Source organism: Arachis hypogaea, chromosome 2, assembly GCF_003086295.3.
Source record: "Arachis hypogaea cultivar Tifrunner chromosome 2, arahy.Tifrunner.gnm2.J5K5, whole genome shotgun sequence".
Taxonomy (NCBI): domain Eukaryota; kingdom Viridiplantae; phylum Streptophyta; class Magnoliopsida; order Fabales; family Fabaceae; genus Arachis; species Arachis hypogaea.
In genome coordinates this window covers 67,780,176-67,800,513 of record NC_092037.1, presented here as the reverse complement: position 1 = coordinate 67,800,513, position 20,338 = coordinate 67,780,176, and the positions used below count along the sequence as shown (strand labels likewise).

Below are 20,338 nucleotides of genomic sequence, written 5' to 3'. Positions count from 1 at the left end.
CACAAAAGATAAAATTAGAATTAATTAATTGAAATAAAAGTATTTTAGGTATAAAATGTTATTAAAGTTTCAGTCTCCATTTCTAAAGATTTCAGTCCCCTGTGTCCCTATTTTTTGGAGGTACTGAAATACTGAAATTTTAGAGACAGAGACAGAAATTTTAGTACCCGTCTCTGAACTAACAAACACGATACTGAATCTCAGTCTCTCAGTCTCTATCTCAGTACCTCAAAACAAACGCTACCTTAGTCTCTGTCTCTCAATCTCAGTCTTTTCGTCTCTGTCTCTCTACCAAAAGCTACCCTAGAGACATTCCTCATTCCTCACCTTTACATAAAGCACGGCACCTTAAGCTTTAGCTAATGCCCTGCTTATACTGGGATTGGCTCCGGCAAACCGTCGGTGACATTGTCTTGGCCCTTTCTTGGGGTTTCTTCCTCGTTTACTCTTAGAGGGAGAAATATGATTGATTAATTTGATTTAACATCCACCAGATGAATGAAATCTTTAGCTTGTATTTACTTACAATAGATATCATTTTGTTTCTTACTTATCCTCACATTTTTCGTCATCGGCATTGCATGCAAGACATTTTTTAAGTTAGGATTAGCTAGTGATCTCCGATGTGATGTTGATGTATAAGAGTCCTTGATGAAAAAGAAAAACAAGTCACGTTACCTTAAGTGTGTTAATATGTAAACTATCCCTATGACATATTTGGGATTGTTTTTCTGGTTCTGTTGAGTGTAGATGTTTATTTATCTAAGGTGGTGCAAAGAAGGTATAAATTTGCTGTGACCATTTCGCAGCGAGACCGGAGTTGATCTGAAACTGAGTAACTATCATAGGGAAGTTGCTGTTGAATAGTGCACAAATGTGGAGTAACTGTGTGTAAGTGTATATCTAAGGTGATGTGTTGTATTTCCATACTTCTAGTGCTTCTGATGCTCCTTGTTCTGATCATCATAAGATTATACTGTTCTCCCTTTGAGCTACTGTTTGTTCTAAAGCAGAGGGTTTTATTCATGTAGCTGATATTCACTTTCGCAGGCATTCGTCAGTTTCTAATAATTAGAAGCAACTGAGTGTTAGTATTGCAAGTGTGAGGAGTGTTGAAGTTAGTCACACATCTAAGAAAGCATGGAAGAGTGAGGAGTTTAAAAGATAAGAGACCCATTAACTTGACACCTTAAGGTTTTGAGTTGGATGTGGTGTCTTCTCATCTTATGTTCTCTCGCTTGATTCCTCCCCGAAGTCTCCCCGGTTGTCGAGAGCTCTCCACGGTTAGCCCAACAAGTGGTATCAGAGCCGATGGTTAATCGGTCAGGTGGTTTTAAGGGGTATTCAAGGTGAAGCATCGAAAGTCTTCCCGGCAAAGGTGGTCCGGGCAGCGTGTCCCGCGGTGTTTTGCGGCGGTGTGATGGACGAATACTCATGGTGATGGAGGAGTTAGAGGGGAGTTGATACTTGATGTGGAGGCTCACACTTGAGGGGGAGATTGTTAGTATTGCAAGTGTGAGGAGTGTTGAAGTTAGTCACACATCTAAGAAAGCATGGAAGAGTGAGGAGTTTAAAAGATAAGAGACCCATTAACTTGACACCTTAAGGTTTTGAGTTGGATGTGGTGTCTTCTCATCTTATGTTCTCTCGCTTGATTCCTCCCCGAAGTCTCCCGGTTGTCGAGAGCTCTCCACGGTTAGCCCAACAATAAGAAGCCCATCATTTGCATAAGGGTAATCTTCAATTGTAAGTTTTATCCCATGAGGTTGTGCTCTGTCTGGTTCTGCTAGTCCCCTGCATAATGTTCAGGGCAATGATAATGAGATTATGTTTATAGGTTCCTAAATAAGAATCGTTAATGTACACGAACCTTCTAATAAGGTCAGCTGGGAGGGCTTCCATGTCAAAACGCCACCAATCTTTGTAAGCGGCCGAGATGATCTCAGTGCTGTATCTGCCGGTAGAGAAGTCAGATTCAATGATGCCTCCACCATTGATAAGAGCCTCGCGAGCCAATGCATTTATCTGCAGTGTGTATTTCATATGAGGCTTTAGGAGCTTGAAGATAGGGTGCGTGACACTCATCTGGCGATGTGCTGCTATGATGAATGGCTCCATGCACGCGTGGGTCCTCAACCTAAAGCTAAAATTTTGTTAAACAGCAAAAAAACTCAACACAGTTCCATGATGTACTTTAAGAATACTCTTTAAAAATCGATTTTCGACAAAATAAAATAATAAATATCTTGATATAAAAATATTCAAGTATTACTTTTATACGTTATAGAGTTCATTTGACTTCAACTAACTTTGGTTTCTTTCAATATTACATGACCACATGATGATTGATGAATATTACAAGATGGAGAGTATAAAAAAGGTAAGGATTTAATTGAGTTGCATACCAGTGATGAACAAGTTGGTGAACTCCAGCATCATTGGAGCAAACATGTGCTTTGGCAAGTTGCCACAACCAATAAGAAGTGGCATCCAATGGAGGTGTTAGAACCTGTTTGGATTGTTGTTGTTGGTGCTCCCCCTCAGGAAGACTCAGCTCTATGGCAATAGGTTTCAAAGTTCCCATTCTAGTCAAGTACAATATGGTACGAGTTGCATATGCTTTTCGGTCCTCTTGAGCATTGATCCCTTTTAGAAATGGCATATAAGCATCATGGTAATCCAAAATGAATAGCTTCTTTTCCTCTATAGCCTATATTCAAAAAAGAAATAATTTTGGGTGTTATAAATTGTACAAGAATTCATAGAAGGCCATGTATATGTGTATGTAACTATGTACGTATACCTGTTGTACGGACATGCCGTCCAAGTGGCTAATTATGTGCTCTTCTTTTAGAGCGGACTCTTGTGGACCATACATGGAGGGGTCCAAATCACTCACCGGTGGAAAAGTCTACAAAATTTTAGAACAAACGTGTCAACTGTCAAATAATCAGAATAAAAGTTTTAAAACAAACGTGACAAAACATAATAACTATTCGACATGTTCTAATAATTGGCTGAGAAAGGTTGCTTGTTGTAGTTAATTAGAATATATAATGTGAAAAAAAATAGTTAAATAACTAACTATAACATGCCTAATTGAGTAACTATCAATATATCTGGATCTCCTACTTGCAAGCTGTAATTTCCTATAGTTTTTTTTTGGAATTATTTAGATAAAAGACGTCTAAAACTTTTTTAAGATATTTTTTAGTAATTAAAATTTAATACATATAATCGATTAAATCGTATTATTTTTGTCAAAATTAGACTAAAACAATTAATTTAATTGAAAAAATGGTGAATCAAATCTTAAATTGGTCTAAATTAATATTGTTTTTTTTTTTATAAAAAATTACTACAATACTTTTATATATATTAATTTTGAAAACTCTAAATTCTAATCCTATGATGCAAAGAATTAAAGGGTTAGAATTTAAGATTCTCAAAATTAATATATATAATAAAAATATTTTAATAATTTTCTATAATAAAAATATTATAGTTATTTTCTATAAAAAAATAATATTAATTTATACCAGTTCAAAATTTGATTCACTATTTTTTCGATGTCTGACCTAATTTTAAAAAAAATAATATAATTTAATTTTTAATTATTAGAATACATCTTAAAAATAAAGTTTTAGATGTCTGAGTGGTTTTTTTTTTCATTATCATTTATATACGTAACATAATTTTATGGAAAATTATTATTTTCTTCTCAAAATTGATTCAAATAGTAAAATTAATTATACCTGAAGCCTTTTTATGCTTAAAGGGTTGACGCCAGCCAAGGCCTGACGCCCAAGTTCTTCATCTGTTATGCAGCAACCACCATTCCCTATAATAATTAATTTTAAGCAAATTCTCTTCATTATAATATTCAATTTGAAACTATTAAAATTATTATTATTAGCTGACATACCACTTATAATGTGTGGAGTGCTAAATTTGAAGTACTCTTCGAAGGAATCTTGGAATAACTTGTTAACATCAATAGAAAGTGTTCCATTCTCCTCATTAGTATGATTCATTGCATCCACTTGATGCCTTCTTTTGTATATGTTCTTAATCTCTGATAGCTCCTTAAAGACTCCACACTTAGTTATATAAGTTCTTATGAAGGGAATCAAATTTCTTGTTACACCTTTCACTCTCTCCACATCAAGTGCCTCCTTTCTAACTCCTTCAAACACTTCATCTCTTGGCACGTATGTTTCCATGAATGCATTCACACACGACTCATATTTTTCGTCTGTCACATGCATATATATGGTTACAAATTATTCAAAATGTGTTTAATCATATTAATTAATAGTAATGCACATATTAAGTATTTTAACAGAATAACAGTGATAGATTACTTATATAGATTACTTATATGAAAAGTAGGGGTGTTTATGGTGGGGTGAAATCGGATTTGTCCTGATTCAGACTTAACTCTAAATATATACTGAGTCTATTTTTTAGACCTTAATCCGACCTTAGACCCAATGAAACCTAAATATTTTTGGGCCACAACTATACCGGGTCTAAACCGGGTCTTTTAAGTTTTAACGATACTTAATAAAAAAACTTATTTATGATGCATTTATTTATGAAAAAGAAATTTGTTACAAAAAAGTTGATATTCATATTTGAACTTAAATTTGTCTATAAATTTTAATTTGATGCTTCTTTGATCTATTTTTTAATTTAACAAGTGTGTTTAAAAATAAAACAATAAACTTATAATTAATATAACATAATATTAAAATAAATTTAAAACATATATATCTTTTTTAATTTTTTTAGAATGCACATGGGTCGAGTAAAGCCGGGTTCCTATTGGCCCAGATCCGACCCAAAATAATGATCGGGTCTATTTTTAAAATTCTTACTCTACCCTACATCCAGTAAAATCACGCCAAATTAATTCCCTAAAATGTTCGAAACCAGACCAAATCTTTAAGACGGATCGGACCAGACCATATACATCCCTAATAAAAATCAAAACTAAAATATTAATATATATTATATTTTAGTAATTTAGTTAAATATACTAAATGATTTAATAGTTTTTAACTATCATTTTCACACGAAAACATCACGTGATTAAAGAGAAATAATTAAGATGAATATGATCTCACTGGTTATGACAGGTGGACGGCCAGTTCGACAACGCCTAGGATTAGGATGTTGTTTGGTTCCCAAAATTGGCCTAACATGTTGAATGCCCTTGTCTAGATTTCCCAAGTCATTGTAGACATCATAGTCATAAACCCTATCACTCATCACCTTCCTCATTCCATTTCCATCTCCCCTCTTTTGTCTCAGCTCTTCTTTTCGTAGTTCCTTCACACCCTCTGCTGTGTCACATGGTAAGCATGCCTAATAATAAACAATACACAATTTTCATTTTTTAATTATTTGTGGTGGATACAATAACCAAATTAAAATATAATAATATATAATCAAATGGCTACCTTGTTGGTGAAGAAAATTCTCTTGTCTGGGTGAACCTTTTCAGGTTGAACCCAAGAATTGCAAGAAAATTCCACAAAGCCTCCTTCAATGGAGATGGTTTCCAAGAAGATCTCTTTGTCATATTTGTTTGTGACTGTAATGGCTCCGGGAAATCCAAAATTAGAGTCAATCTCAAATTCAACTTTGTGAGTGGACCTCTCACTATCCCCACCTCCATTAAATAATAATTCTCTTGTCCAATCCAGTACGGCTCTCTTGCTCAGCTTTCCCTCCATTGTTGCTTCAATTCAATTAGGGCAAATCACACAACGAGTCAACACAAATAATAATCATTCATATTGGTTTAGCTTCATGTTTTTATGAGAAAATGCTTTTTGTGTAAAAAAGTTAATAAAGTACTTATTTAGTACTATTATCTTAATAAAAAAAAATATTTTTTTAAATAAAAAATATTTTTTTTATTTTTAGCGTAATTGACAAATTTTTAATAATAAAAGTAAAAGTATTTAAAATAATTTTTTTAAAAAAATTATAATTTACATCTTTTTTTAAAAGATCTTTTTTTTTCTAAAAAAAAAGAAATGTTTTTCACGTAATAAATAAAGAAAAAAGTACTTTTATATTGTTATACCTAAATATAATTGATAGATAAAAAGAATTTTTTGTATGAGATACCCAAATATACAATTACTTTTACTTTTCGATAAGATCTTTTAAAAAAAAATAATTAAAAAAAAAGATATTTTTTTAGAAGTTTATCCAAACAAGTCCTATAATAAAAAAAACAAGAGTTTAATAATAAAATTGGGATTTGACATAAATGACCAATTTAATAATAATTTATTTTTTTGTCAGTTTACAATTTTATTCGTTTTAAGAATATTTTAGAGAACTAAAGTGATTAGAATTTCAGGTAAAATTAAATTTTTGGAGTGAATTATATTTCTTTTGTAATTTTTAGATTTTTTTTTAACTCAGCTAATAGTTATTTGGTTGGTATCCAACTAACAAAATTATTTTCAAAACTTGAAAATAATATATAAGTATTTTATTATTTTATTAATCTTTAATTGGATGGTATTGAAAAACAAAAATAAGAGATAAAAAACACATAAATAATTATCAAAAAATAATATTTTCTAGAATTATGTAAAAAAAAAAAAAGTGCATGCTTACTGGGATCAATTTGAGTGCTAACTAGCTGCATGACGATTCCTCTATCCCCAGTTGTATTATGGCTGAAACTATCAAAGTAATGAAGCATCATTGCCATGAACTCCTTACTATTCTTTATAGCTACACTTGCACTTATCGTCAATGTTACACCACCACCATCATGGAGACTCTTATTACTACTAATCAAATCATCAAAGGTGGTTCTCCTCTTCACAATGGGCAACAGAATTGATGAGCAAGAGAAACTGGGAAACATTGAAATTTTGTGTTTCTTATTATTATTTTGACGAGTGTGACATAATCTTCTAGAAGCTTCAAAACAAAATGCTTCAACCACTACACTTTGTCCCAAAATTTCCTTAACCATCCTCATTTCAATTCTCAATTTCAACTCTAACAAACCCTAAAGTGTGTATTTGTTACTATTCCTTTATACACAATGCTAGTGCTATAGTTATAGAGTAGTATAGCTTATTAACTTAAGATGTACCAAAAAGAATGAAACCTATTTATAGTAACAGAATTGTACAAACTTCCAAATTGAATGAAGTTTCGTGTACATATATACAAGTTTGAGGTTGGTAAAGACAACTTAATATGAAGTTTTATCAGAAAAAAAGAAATTAAATTAGCTTGTAAAATATGACAATGATGATGATGTGTTATATACATATGAATATATATAAATTGGTTTCTTCTGGCAAAGCTGTATGTACTGCTCACCTTTAATTCATACGACAACACATTATCGAAAATTTATGTGTTACATTATTTGAAAATTTCTTCAATTTTTAAATTCTATTCAACAACATCCACAATCTTAACTAATCTTACACCCGCATGCATCATCAACAAAACGATTTTATGATTAAAATTTGAAATATTATATATGAGAAATGTTATTTGTACATCAAAATAAATCAGCCACTAAAATCAGCCACTAATATATTTGTATATAAATACATGTGTGGTTTAATTTATTTTCAATGTATATTTGTATTCTCATATATATTTTATACTGATGACTGACTTTGGTGACTGATTATGGTGTACACGTAGCATAACCCATTATATATACGTACGTGCACATGCATATCTTGCGTGTATAACTAACAAAATAATAACACTTTAATTTAATTATTTAACCCCTACTGTTTATCATAGAAACAAACAATGCATGCACCATGGAACATAAAGATTTATATTTGGTTTTGATTATGTGTATACATATACACGCCAAATTTTATTTCCTTACCCACCCATCCTTAGGGGTGGCAGTAGTACCTCTGTACCTGTACCGCGGGTATTCGTCCGCCCCTACTCGATCGGGACGGGTTTAAATTTGACCTGGAGCGAGATGGAGTTAGACCGAAGCGTGGTATTGAGTGGGACGAAACGGAGTCGAATTTAGGATAAATCTGCCCCTATCTGTTTCGGAATGCATATATATATATATATATATATATATATATATATATATATATATATATATATAATTTTTGGGAATTAGGTCATTAGGATTGCAATGTCATCGTCAGTCACACTTTAGTTCCTAAATTTCAGACTCTCAATTTCCCTCTTTAGCTTTTCTCTAAGCTTCCAAGGACGACCGCCTCTGCTCAGCCGATCGGCGTCATCATAGCTACTGAGCTCACCTCTTCAGCTCTTCTCCAAGGACCACAATCTCTGTTCAACTGCTTTGGTCACCTCACTGCTGTCTTTCATCACTGAGCTCACGTCGATGTCGCTCCCACTTCTCTCCTCGCCATCACTGTCCTTGCTATCATTGTCCTTGCCAGCTCGCCTCTCCCGTTTGCGGTCTCTGGTCTCTGCTCGCTTCTCCCTCATCGTCTCTCTGCTAACTGGTAAGCACTCCTCTCCGGTTCGCTTCTTCAGTTTTTATTTTAAGTTAATTTTGTATGATTTAATTTTTATGTTAAAATAGTTAAACTAAATTCATAAAATTACTTATGATTGTTGTTGATGGCTGATAATCTGATTTTGTGTTGTTGATAGTTGATTTTGTGATGTTAAAGTTTGATGCTTTAATTTTTGATGTTGCGTTGTTAATGTTTTGATTGTGTCCATTTTGATTTTTTATTTTGTATTGTTGATGCTTCGATTTTGTTAAACTAGACTCATAAAATATTCATTTCATCTGCAATATTTTTTATTTTATTTGAATGCAACCTATAGTTTTGGATTATGCTGCTTTCCAATTATAAATGAATAAGACAAAATATATGATGCATTGGTGCTAAACCCTTTTTTCAATTTCTTAAGAAATGTTACTTGAAACCATACTCCTAAGAAAAGGTCGTGTTTCCCATTTTTATTAATATTAAATTAATATTATTTGTTATCTTACAAAAATAATTTTGCCGTGCATACAAATAGATATAGTAGCACCATAAATAAATGATAATGAACTGATGATGTGATGAATGACTCACTTCCAAACCTTACAGTGATTTCACTCAAACTCACATGTCGACTCCAAAAATTTATATTGACCAAGATAAGTCCCTCCTTTAATGAATAGCTGAAGTTACCGGCTACGGTGGACTAACTTTAATTTCAATTTTTAATTTAGTTTAGACCACATTCCCTTAACAACTAACTAGCAATTAGTTAAACAAGAATGAACAACCACCCTAATTTATTTTTGGCTTTACTTTTAAAAAGATTGACTAGGAACTTGGACCTTGGAACCCATCTTATAGATTTTGTACTTGGCCTTTTGATATAATTGAAAAATTTTCGCTGGAGTAACACTTGATTAGTTGTGGTTAACAGATAAAGAGTGGTGAGATTGGTTAATAGGACTCAATTTTTATATATTCTTATTTCTTAGCATGAGGCATTACTAAGATTGATTTTTTTATTTATCTTTTTACAAAGTTAGAGTTAGAGTAACTATTTCTGCATAGTTATATAGTAATTTTTAATTGTATCATCATTAGAGTTATTTTATTGGTTGACCATGGAAACTATACTTATGCAAATTGTTCAATTCTAAAATAAGTGTTGGCTGCTTTTATTTTTGTTTATCTTTGCTTTGAAATTTTAATTTAGTGTTGTTTTCTTCTCAATGGTATTGCTGTTACTTCTAAAAATTATTTCACCTTTTTTTCAAAAATGATGCCAAGTTATTTGATAAAATTTTGTGTTTACTAATCATAATGCTTAACTTAACTAGTTTTTATGCTGTGTTTTCAATGTAGGTTTGTTAAATGGTAGAAGAACAAGAATAATGATTGAAGACTCTTTTGATACAATATTTTTTATTATGCTGTTAAATTTGTAGTGATTAAACATTAATTTTTTTAATTTTCAGTTATTTGATATCGTATGAATCTTATGTTTGTATTTTAATTTAGTTATGAATTTAAATTTTTATCTTAATTTATATATAAATATGTAAAAATTAAAATATTATTTAATTTTTATAGGGACGGATAGAAACAGAGAGTACCCATGGAAATAGATTAGGATAGAACAGCCTACTATCTGCAGATAGAAGTGAGGCAGATAATAGTAAAATACAAGAACGGCAAGATGGGATCGGATAGACAAAAATTCGCCCCTATCCATCCCACTGCCACCTCTACCCATCCTCATCTTTTTGCGTGAGGGTTGCTATCTAGAGTAGTAAAATATAGTTCAAATGTTAAATTTTAGTTCAAAACTTCAAATTCTCTTATACTATATAATATATAACTAAAATAAATCTCTAATTAATGTGACTAATGTGTTTAATTAGGATATATAATTATATGTGCAGGGGACGGTACTTAATTATTAGAAGAACCAAGGCTTTATATATAATAATTGTGAAATAAATTTTTTTTAATTATATATACTAGATGTATATTAAACATCAACTATTAAATTAGTGATCAATATAAAATATATATTAAAAATAAATTAAATAATATATATATTTATACACAATATATAATAATTAATTTAATGATCGATTTTTTATATCTATATAGTTTTTTATTTTTTTTAATGTATTTTGTTTTGTCGTTGTTTATGAATTCCTTCCTCACTTGCCATTTTAGGATGATGAGGCCAATATTATTAATGTGATATGATATGATAGAGTCATCACCTTTTCAAAAAAAAAAATTATTTACTAAATAGTAAAGTTCAATCTAAAATAATTTAATTTTTTATTTTATATTTATTAATTATTATTGAAATAAATAGATAATTTTAAATATAATAAATATATAATTATAAATATTAAACTAAATAAATAATTGTGTATTATTATTTTTCAAACATTATTCTTTAAAAGATAGGTTGGAATAAATAATAGTTTTCCTGTAATGCAGCCAATTGAGAGTTTGTTAAGAATGTTCATCAGATTTGTGTTGGAAATTTTAAGCAATCAGCTACAACTTGGCCTCCGTTAACAATACTATATGATTAATAAATATTATTATTTTTTATTTATATTTAATTAATAATAATTTATATTTATATTTATAAATATTTTATATATATTAATTAATACAGTTTATATTTATATTTAATAAAATTATATATATAAATTAATATAGTTTATATTTATATTTTTTTTAAAATTTGTATATATATGTTAGTAAAATTTAATTTATTTATTAAAAATAATTTAATATTTATACTAAATAAATAATAATAAAAAATATTAAAAGTTACTAATCTCAAAATTTTCTGCTATATTATATATATATCTGAACATCATGCATTCTCCATCTTTTGAATATATATACAATAGAGTGGCTATTAAATCTAAAAATATCTTGGGACGGTGACAACATTGTGACTGGTCCCTCTCCAATGGTACACTGACGAATATGTCTCATCTCCAACGACTAGAGTATATTATACCGTATTTATTAGGTATTTGTTGTGGTTCACAATAGTTGGAATCTTCTCTAAGCTTGATGATTTGTATATATCGTTAACGTCAGATAATAGTGGTTAGACGAATGTTACTATGTAGATGGAATTACATGTGTAGATTACACATGTCAATCTCTTAAAACATCACTTTACAAAACCAAAAATAATGTGACGCAGTTTGAAGACATAACTATAGATTTTTTTCGGTAGCTACAGAGGTGTGTTACATTGCTTAGCGATCCTAAACAAAAAACATATTAACAGATTATAATTCCTGATTAAGTTGACATCGTGTGTCATTTGATGATAGTTTTTGCTTAAGGGTATATACATTTTTAAAGAATAATTTGGGCCTTGACAAGAAAGATCCTTTATAATGGACAGACCTCCAATGCGTCTTTATTGAAATTTTTTGAAATAATAAAGGTGATTTTATTTATAATTTTTTAGTTTAAAAATAATATAAACACGTTAATTTTTTAATTTAAAATTATCAATTTTAAATGCTTAATTTTTTTAAAATCGAATAAACATAATTAAATATTAGTACTGATATGACTGTTAGAGTCGATTTAAAAAGTCACAGTTCGGCATCATACGTTATAACTCGGTTTAATAAGTTATAACTCACTCAAATTATACAGCTTGGAATCAAACGCTCGATTCGATATTGTAACGTCTTGATATGACATAACTATTTTTCAATAAAAATAATCATGAAAATGAAACTGCTAAACAGCTTGCCCTACATATATAGAAGGTAAAGTATTTTTTTCGGATACGCTGAATATACAATACTGACTTAATCATCGGAGTGCCTTTTGTAGGTACACTCTCCCTTTTTCCTGTTTTCTCTACAACGTGATATAACTTTTGGACGGAAAGCTTGGGTATTCCAGCCACCACTTTGGGATTGAGGACAATAGCTCGGTGCCGACTCTTGGAAGCCAAGTCATTTCCAGGTTACTCACTCAAGAACAATTGGCGCCCACCGTGGGGTCGAAGATATAATTCTCTTATCCCTTCTTATTGGCCTCAAAATTTCCATACTCATTGATGAGCGGATATTTTATATGCTTTATGCCATCATTTTCATATAGTTTTTAGTAGGTTTGTTTAAGTTTTATTAAGTTTTTATAGGTTTTAGTGCAAAATTCACATTTTTTATTCTACTTTAAGTTTGTGTGTTTATATGCAATTTCAGGTATTTTATGGCTGAAATATAGGAGTTGGAGCAAAAGTCTGATTCAGAGGCAGAGAAACCACTGTATGAAGCCATAGAAATCCAAATGGAGAGTTCTCAACGGCTATGGAAAGCTAACATCCAAGCCTTTCCAGCAATATATAATAGTCCATACTTTGCTTCAAAATTGAAGGCCCAAAACTGGCGTTCAACGCCAGCCTCCAACCCTATTCTGGTGTCCAACGCTGACGATTGGATTTTTGACGGTTTAGAATTTCACTAATGAAATCTCGTTGTAAAGTATAGTCTCTAAACCAACAATAATCCTTTCATACAAAAATTTGTTTGTCACAAGTACAAACCCCTAAAATCTATAAACCGAAGTATCTAAACCTCGGTCTCTCAAAGGACTTGCAGGGTAGTGTTCTTGTTATTGGTTATGGCCTTGTTTATTTTGGGATTTTGGACGAGAAATATGAATAGTAAATGGTAAGAAAACTTTATTAACAAAATGGTCTTGGCAAGGTTTGGTTGTCAAGGGTCTTCATCATTATCACTAGCCACAAGTATGGTAGTTGCAAGGATTAATCCCACTTAGTCATCCTTAAATCAATTAACAAAGGAAAGTCAAGTGAGTTATATCAATCCTAGTTCATAAATCCTAGCTTTCCACTAATTGGATTAATGAAGGCTAGAGTTAATGGCTATCAACTATCAATCAATTGGACACTAGTGACTCAAGAAATCCTAAGTCACCTTCTCAAGCCAAGAACATAGAATTCTACTCTAACATCCTCTCAAGCATTTCATCAAACACTTGGAGGGTAATGAAAGAAAGCATTTTTATTTGTAAGAGTAAAAGGAATCAACAACTAACAATTACAAAGAATTAACAAAACAACAATCAACAACATCACAATCACATGAATTATCTCAAATTGCATTATTAAAAGAAAACAAAAGAACAAAAATATCTCAATTACAAAACCTAGAAACAAAATAAGAGAAATTACAACAAGAGGATAGGGATAGAAAGAAGAACCAAAGTGTAGCAATCATCAATTGAAGGTAGAAGTAGAAGGAGACTTGAATTAAACCTAGAACTATGAGATCCTAATCTAACCCTAAGTCCTAATCCTAATTCTAGAGAGAAGTGAGAGCTTCTCTCTCTAAAAACTACTTCTAACTACTAAACTATGACTAATGATCAAAAAGTATGAAAAGTATCCTCATTCTCCCTTCAATTCTTGGCTTAAATAGCATCAGAAATGAGTTGGATTGGGCCCACAAGGCTTCTAAAATCGCTGGCCACGTGTTGCATTAAGTGGGTCATGTGCCACCATCGGCGCGTCCGCGTACCGTGTGCGTGCGCGCCCCTATGCGCGATGCAACTATGGCAAATCTTAGATCGTTTCGAAGCCCCGGATGTTAGCTTTCCAACCCAACTGGAACCGCATCGTTTGGACCTCTGTAGCTCAAGTTATGGTCGTTTAAGTGCGAAGAGGTCGGCTTGACAGCTTTTCGGTTCTTTCATTTCTTCATGAGTTCTCCAACTTTTCATGCTTTCTTTCTTCATTCCCTTGATCCAATCTTTGCCTCCTAAACCTTAAATCACTTGACAAACATATCAAGGCATCTAATGGAATCAAGGTGAATTAAATTTATTTATTTTAAGACCTAAAAAGCATGTTTTCACTCTTAAGCACAATTAAAGGAGAATATACAAAATCATGCTAATTCATTGGGTAAATGTGAGAAAAGGTCTACAAAATACTCTAAATTCAATACAAGATAAACCGTCAAATTGGGGTTTATCAACCTCCCCACACTTAAACCTTAGCATGTCCTCATGCTAAACCAAGAATGAAATAAGGGATATGACACTTATTCAAAGCAAAGAAACTATATACATGCAACTAAATGCAAAATGATTCTACCTACTTGGTTAAAAATAAATCAATCTTCCAAGTCATACGTGCACAAGTAGGGCCAAGATCATATAACGATTCATGAATCCTACCAATTCGAATATCAAAATGAAGTTCAAGTAGACTTGCGAGAAGAACGCTCATGAAAGCCGGGAATCAAGGAATTGAGCATCGAACCCTCACCGGAAGTGTTTGCACTCTAGTCGCTCGGTGTTTGGGGTTGATTCTCTCAATTCTCCCCTAATCATGCTTTCCAAGATTTGTTTATCTTCTAACAATCAACAATTATTCAATGCATGCATGCATGTATCATGAGGTCTTTTCTTTAGGTTGTAATGGGGCTAGGGTCAAGGTAGGATCATATATGGCTAGTGGACTTAGGGTTTGAATCTTTGATTAACTTAAACTTTCCCACCTAACCTATATAATGACCTATACAATTAAGTACTAATCTAACTACCCATTCCTCACTTTTTCACATACTCATGCATTTTCTTTTCATTTCACAACACTTATGCATTGATTCTTATTGAGCTTCACTTTGGGGCATTTTGTCCCCTTTATTGCTTTTTTTTTCTTTCTTTTTCTATATACATTTTTTCTTTTCTTTTCTTTTCTTTTTCTTTTTCACTTTTTTTTTCTTTTCATTTTTCTTTTTCTTTCAAACTATACACATGAATATCAATGCATAAGGTCTATACATTTAATCAATACATGAGTATGTACCCAATTTTCCAATATAAAAATACAAAACACAAACACCTTTTTATCCCAACCAATGTCCCAAAGTTTTCCCACTCTTGAATGACACTCACACTCACTAGCCTAAGCCAATCAAAGATCCAAATAAAGGATATTCATTGTTTTCCGCTTTAAGGCTTGTACTGTGCTAAATTGAGAACAAAGTGGGTTAATCGTAGGTTCAAATTTGGCTAACAAAGGAAGATAAAAGGTAAGGCCATTTGGGTAAGTGAGCTAATGAAATGATGGCCTCAATCATATAAATGCATGAATACAAGGAATAGTGGGACATATAGATTCAAACAAATCAAAGATTACAATCATAGAAAGAGAACAATTACACACAAGAAGGAAAATAAGTGGTTATAAGATGTAACCACACAATTAGGCTCAAAACTCACATGCTTGTGTTCTTAGCTCAAAAACCATGTTCCAAAATAAATTCTTTCAAGCAAGTTCCACAAATTTTCTTTTTCAAATTGGTAGGTTGCCCTAAAATGGTTTCTTGGAAAAGAAATCATCATCCTAACCAAGTAGTCCTAATAAAAAAAGAAGTGGTAAAAATATGTACAAATTCTAACTAACATGCAACCTATCATGCAATACAACGACTAACTAACATTGGTGTTGAAAAGGAAATTTTTACCCATAGAGATCGGTCGAACGACCTCCCCACACTTGAAGATTGCACCGTCCTCGGTGCATGCAAAGAAGAGCAAGGTGGATGGGTGTTACAATTGATGAGCTCCTTCAAAAGGTTGTGTGGATGACTTGTTTGTTGCCCCATTTAACAGCTTTTCCTTTCTCCCTCCTTGGTGGCCAACCTAGAAGGAAAGAAAAGGAAAGAAAATTAAGCCTATAACAAAGATATCAAGGCAAATAGAACATAGGCGGGGGCTAATGCCAAATAAGAGTATGATTCCCTACTACATGGTAGCTACAACATGTGAGTGAGAAATCAATATAAGCAAAAGGCATATCAACTGATACTTGATGCAAGAGTAAAGTTAAAGCATGGAGAGTATATTGAGCATCAAGATTAAATAAGAATTGACACAACCAAGATTAGTGATACGCATGAAAGCATTTAATTCTATCCTAACTCAATGATGAAGCGGTACAAGAAAAAAACAAAGGGTAATGAATTAGGAAGGACTAAAGCACTAATCTTGTGTGTTGACAAATATTACAATTAATGTGACAAGTCATGAAGCACCAAAATAAATGCAAGAAATTCTCAACAATTGAGTGAGAGAATTCAACACCATTATTAAAATGAGAAATTTAGAAAATAAAATGAGAACAAATTATAGAAACAAAATTAAAATGCAAAGAATAAAAGTATGCAAATGTAATAGACAAAAGGAAATGGAAGAAGAGAAATTTTTTTTTTAATATTTTTAATAATTTTTTTATTTTTTTAGTATTTTATTTATTTATTTATTTATTTATTTATTTATTATTATATTTTTTTATTATTAAAAAAAAATTTTATATTAAAAGAGAAAAGAAAAAAAAATCTTTCAAGAGAGGAAGAAGAAAAAAATGAGAAAGAAAGAAGAAGAGAAGAGGAAAGAAGGAGAAAGGAGGAAGGAGAAAAGCAGGGAGCAAATCCGCGCGGGACAATCCGCGCGCGCGCGCACAGCGCGCTCACCATTGCAAGTCCCCGGCAACGGCGCCATTTTGACGATTGGATTTTTGACGGTTTAGAATTTCACTAATGAAATCTCGTTGTAAAGTATAGTCTCTAAACCAACAATAATCCTTTCATACAAAAATTTGTTTGTCACAAGTACAAACCCCTAAAATCTATAAACCGAAGTATTTAAACCTCGAGTCGTCTCTCAAAGGACTTGCAGGGTAGTGTTCTTGTTATTGGTTATGGCCTTGTTTATTTTGGGGTTTTGGACGAGAAATATGAATAGTAAATGGTAAGAAAACTTTATTAACAAAATGGTCTTGGCAAGGTTTGGTTGTCAAGGGTCTTCATCATTATCACTAGCCACAAGTATGGTAGTTGCAAGGATTAATCTCACTTAGTCATCCTTAAATCAATTAACAAAGGAAAGTCAAGTGAGTTATATCAATCTTAGTCCATAAATCCTAGCTTTCCACTAATTGGATTAATGAAGGCTAGAGTTAATGGCTATCAACTATCAATCAATTGGATACTAGTGACTCAAGAAATCCTAAGTCACCTTCTCAAGCCAAGAACATAGAATTCTACTCTAACATCCTCTCAAGCATTTCATCAAACACTTGGAGGGTAATGAAAGAAAGCATTTTTATTTGTAAGAGTAAAAGGAATCAACAACTAATAATTACAAAGAATTAACAAAACAACAATCAACAACATCACAATCACATGAATTATCTCAAATTGCATTATTAAAAGAAAACAAACGAACAAAAATATCTCAATTACAAAACCTAGAAACAAAATAAGAGAAATTACAACAAGAGGATAGGGATAGAAAGAAGAACCAAAGTGTAGCAATCATCAATTGAAGGTAGAAGTAGAAGGAGACTTGAATTAAACCTAGAACTATGAGATCCTAATCCTAATTCTAGAGAGAAGTGAGAGCTTCTCTATCTAAAAACTACTTCTAACTACTAAACTATGACTAATGATCAAAAAGTATGAAAAGTATCCTCATTCTCTCTTCAATCCTTGGCTTAAATAGCATCAGAAATGAGTTGGATTGAGCCCACAAGACTTCTAAAATCGCTGGCCACATGTTGCATTAAGTGGGTCATGTGCCACCATCGGCGCGTCCGCGTACCGTGCGCGTGCGCGCCCCTATGCGCGATGCAACTATGGCAAATCTTAGATCGTTTCGAAGCCCCGGATGTTAGCTTTCCAACCCAACTGGAACCGCATCGTTTGGACCTCTGTAGCTCAAGTTATGGTCGTTTAAGTGCGAAGAGGTCGGCTTGACAGCTTTCCGGTTCTTTCATTTCTTCATGAGTTCTCCAACTTTTCATGCTTTTTTTCTTCATTCCCTTGATCCAATCTTTGCCTCCTAAACCTTAAATCACTTGACAAACATATCAAGGCATCTAATGGAATCAAGGTGAATTAAATTTATTTATTTTAAGACCTAAAAAGCATGTTTTCACTCTTAAGCACAATTAAAGGAGAATATACAAAACCATGCTAATTCATTGGGTAAATGTGAGAAAAGGTCTACAAAATACTCTAAATTCAATACAAGATAAACCGTCAAATTGGGGTTTATCAAACGCCCAAGGGAGAAGAGACCAGTGTCCAACGCCCAAAAAGGACCCCCTAACCAGCGTTCAACACCCTAGAGGCCTCCTAGCATGTGGATCTCAATCAAGCTCAGCCCAAACACTCACCAAGTAGGCCCCGGAAGTGGATTTTAGCACTTAAAGACTGTTTTACCCTTCTTATGTAATTCTTAGTCATTAGCCTATTATTTATTTGAGAACTTTTACACTTTTCAGAGACCTTTGATACTTTACACGTTTTACATTGTATTTTCTATCAGTATGAGTTTCTAAACCTCCTAGGTTGAAGGGAGGAGCTCTGTTGAGTTTTATGGATTAATAAAGTATTACTGTTTTATCTTCAAGTCGTGTTTGATTCTCTATTCTAAGATGTATCTTCGTTCTTCATCCTTATGAATGCGTTGAATTGGCATAAAGTTATCTCATTCTACATGGGTTCAGAGTGAGTCTTTCATCGGAAAATGATGAACCACTAGCTTAATTATACATCTCTTTGACGGCTAATCCACGATTTCGTTGGGGACTTCTCGAGACACCAGTTCAGCCGAGGTACGGGGAGATTAGGGTTTTTGTGGTAAAGGCTAGAACCAAAGGCACAACATTCTCTGATTCAGAAGATTCGACCTTGTCTGTGGCGTTTTGAGTATGATCACTAAGGAGAATGGATTGCAGGAGCTTCATCCTCAATTAGACTGGATTTGCACTAACCCTGGGGTTCAGATCTGGAGGAGCATTGGTGACATCTCAAGAAAAGTGTTGATCACATACAGCCTGCCGTATAAGAAATTATTCATAGTTGGAGGAGACAGTAAGACCAGAATTATCCAGAAGAACAAAGCATCTCCGAAACCTTAACCATCTTCTTATCATTGCTTTCACCATCAATTGAATAACGTTTTCTTTATTTTACTTTTATGTGCTTTAAACAACCAACCAACTTTTCTTTCCGCCTGACTAAGATCTACAGGATAACCATAGCTTGCTTTAAATCACAATTCTTGTGGGATCGACCCTGACTCACTCAGTTATTACTTGGACGACCCAGTGCACTTGCTGGTTCAGTTGTGCGAAGTTTAATTCCGCGCACCAAATTTTTGGCACCATTACAGGAGATTGTTCGAGTTTGGACAATTAACGGATTATCTTGTTGCTTAGATTATGTATTGTTTTTAATTTTGTTTGAGCCTTTTAATTTCTTCTTCTTTTTCAAAATTTTTTAAAAATTTTTCTTTTTTCTTTATTAATCTTGATCTTTTGTTTGATTTTTTGTTTTTGTTCTTGTTTGTGTTTTTTTTCGAATTTTTTGAGTCTTTTTTTTTAAATTTTTAAAAATAGTATCTTTTATTTAAATTTTGTGTTAATATTTAATTTTAGTATCTTCTTGTGTTTTTTTTTAATTTTTGAAATTAATATCTTTAATTTTTAAAATTTTTAAGTTTGGTATCTTTTGCATTTATGAAACCATTGAGCGATGATTATAATATTACCATATGACCATTTCTAAGAATAAATTAAAATATCTTGAAACAAATCCGTACTATAGAAAACTCAATTCCCTTTATTACCCCTTAAAAGATTTCTTTGTATAATGCAGGCTTTGATATTGGATCCGACCAAAGGGTTTCGAAAATAATAAACTAAGAAAGAAGTATGGATTATGGCTTTGCTAAGAAGATACTTCTACTTTTCAAATAAT

At 32.2% G+C, this 20,338-nt stretch overlaps 1 protein-coding gene across 1 annotated transcript; it reads right to left on the bottom strand.

Annotated features, from left to right (window-relative positions):
* Window positions 1-376: 376 nt before the first annotated feature.
* Window positions 377-7,009, bottom strand: LOC112726540 (lipoxygenase 3, chloroplastic-like). The gene is made up of 9 exons (XM_029290224.2): window positions 6,643-7,009; window positions 5,466-5,746; window positions 5,130-5,370; window positions 3,926-4,255; window positions 3,756-3,841; window positions 2,804-2,911; window positions 2,406-2,710; window positions 1,871-2,137; window positions 377-1,794 (listed from the first exon to the last, which is right to left on the bottom strand). The coding sequence occupies exons 1-9, from the start codon at window positions 7,007-7,009 to the stop codon at window positions 1,638-1,640; spliced, it is 2,142 nt and encodes a 713-aa protein (XP_029146057.2). The 3' UTR covers window positions 377-1,637.
* Window positions 7,010-20,338: the final 13,329 nt, after the last annotated feature.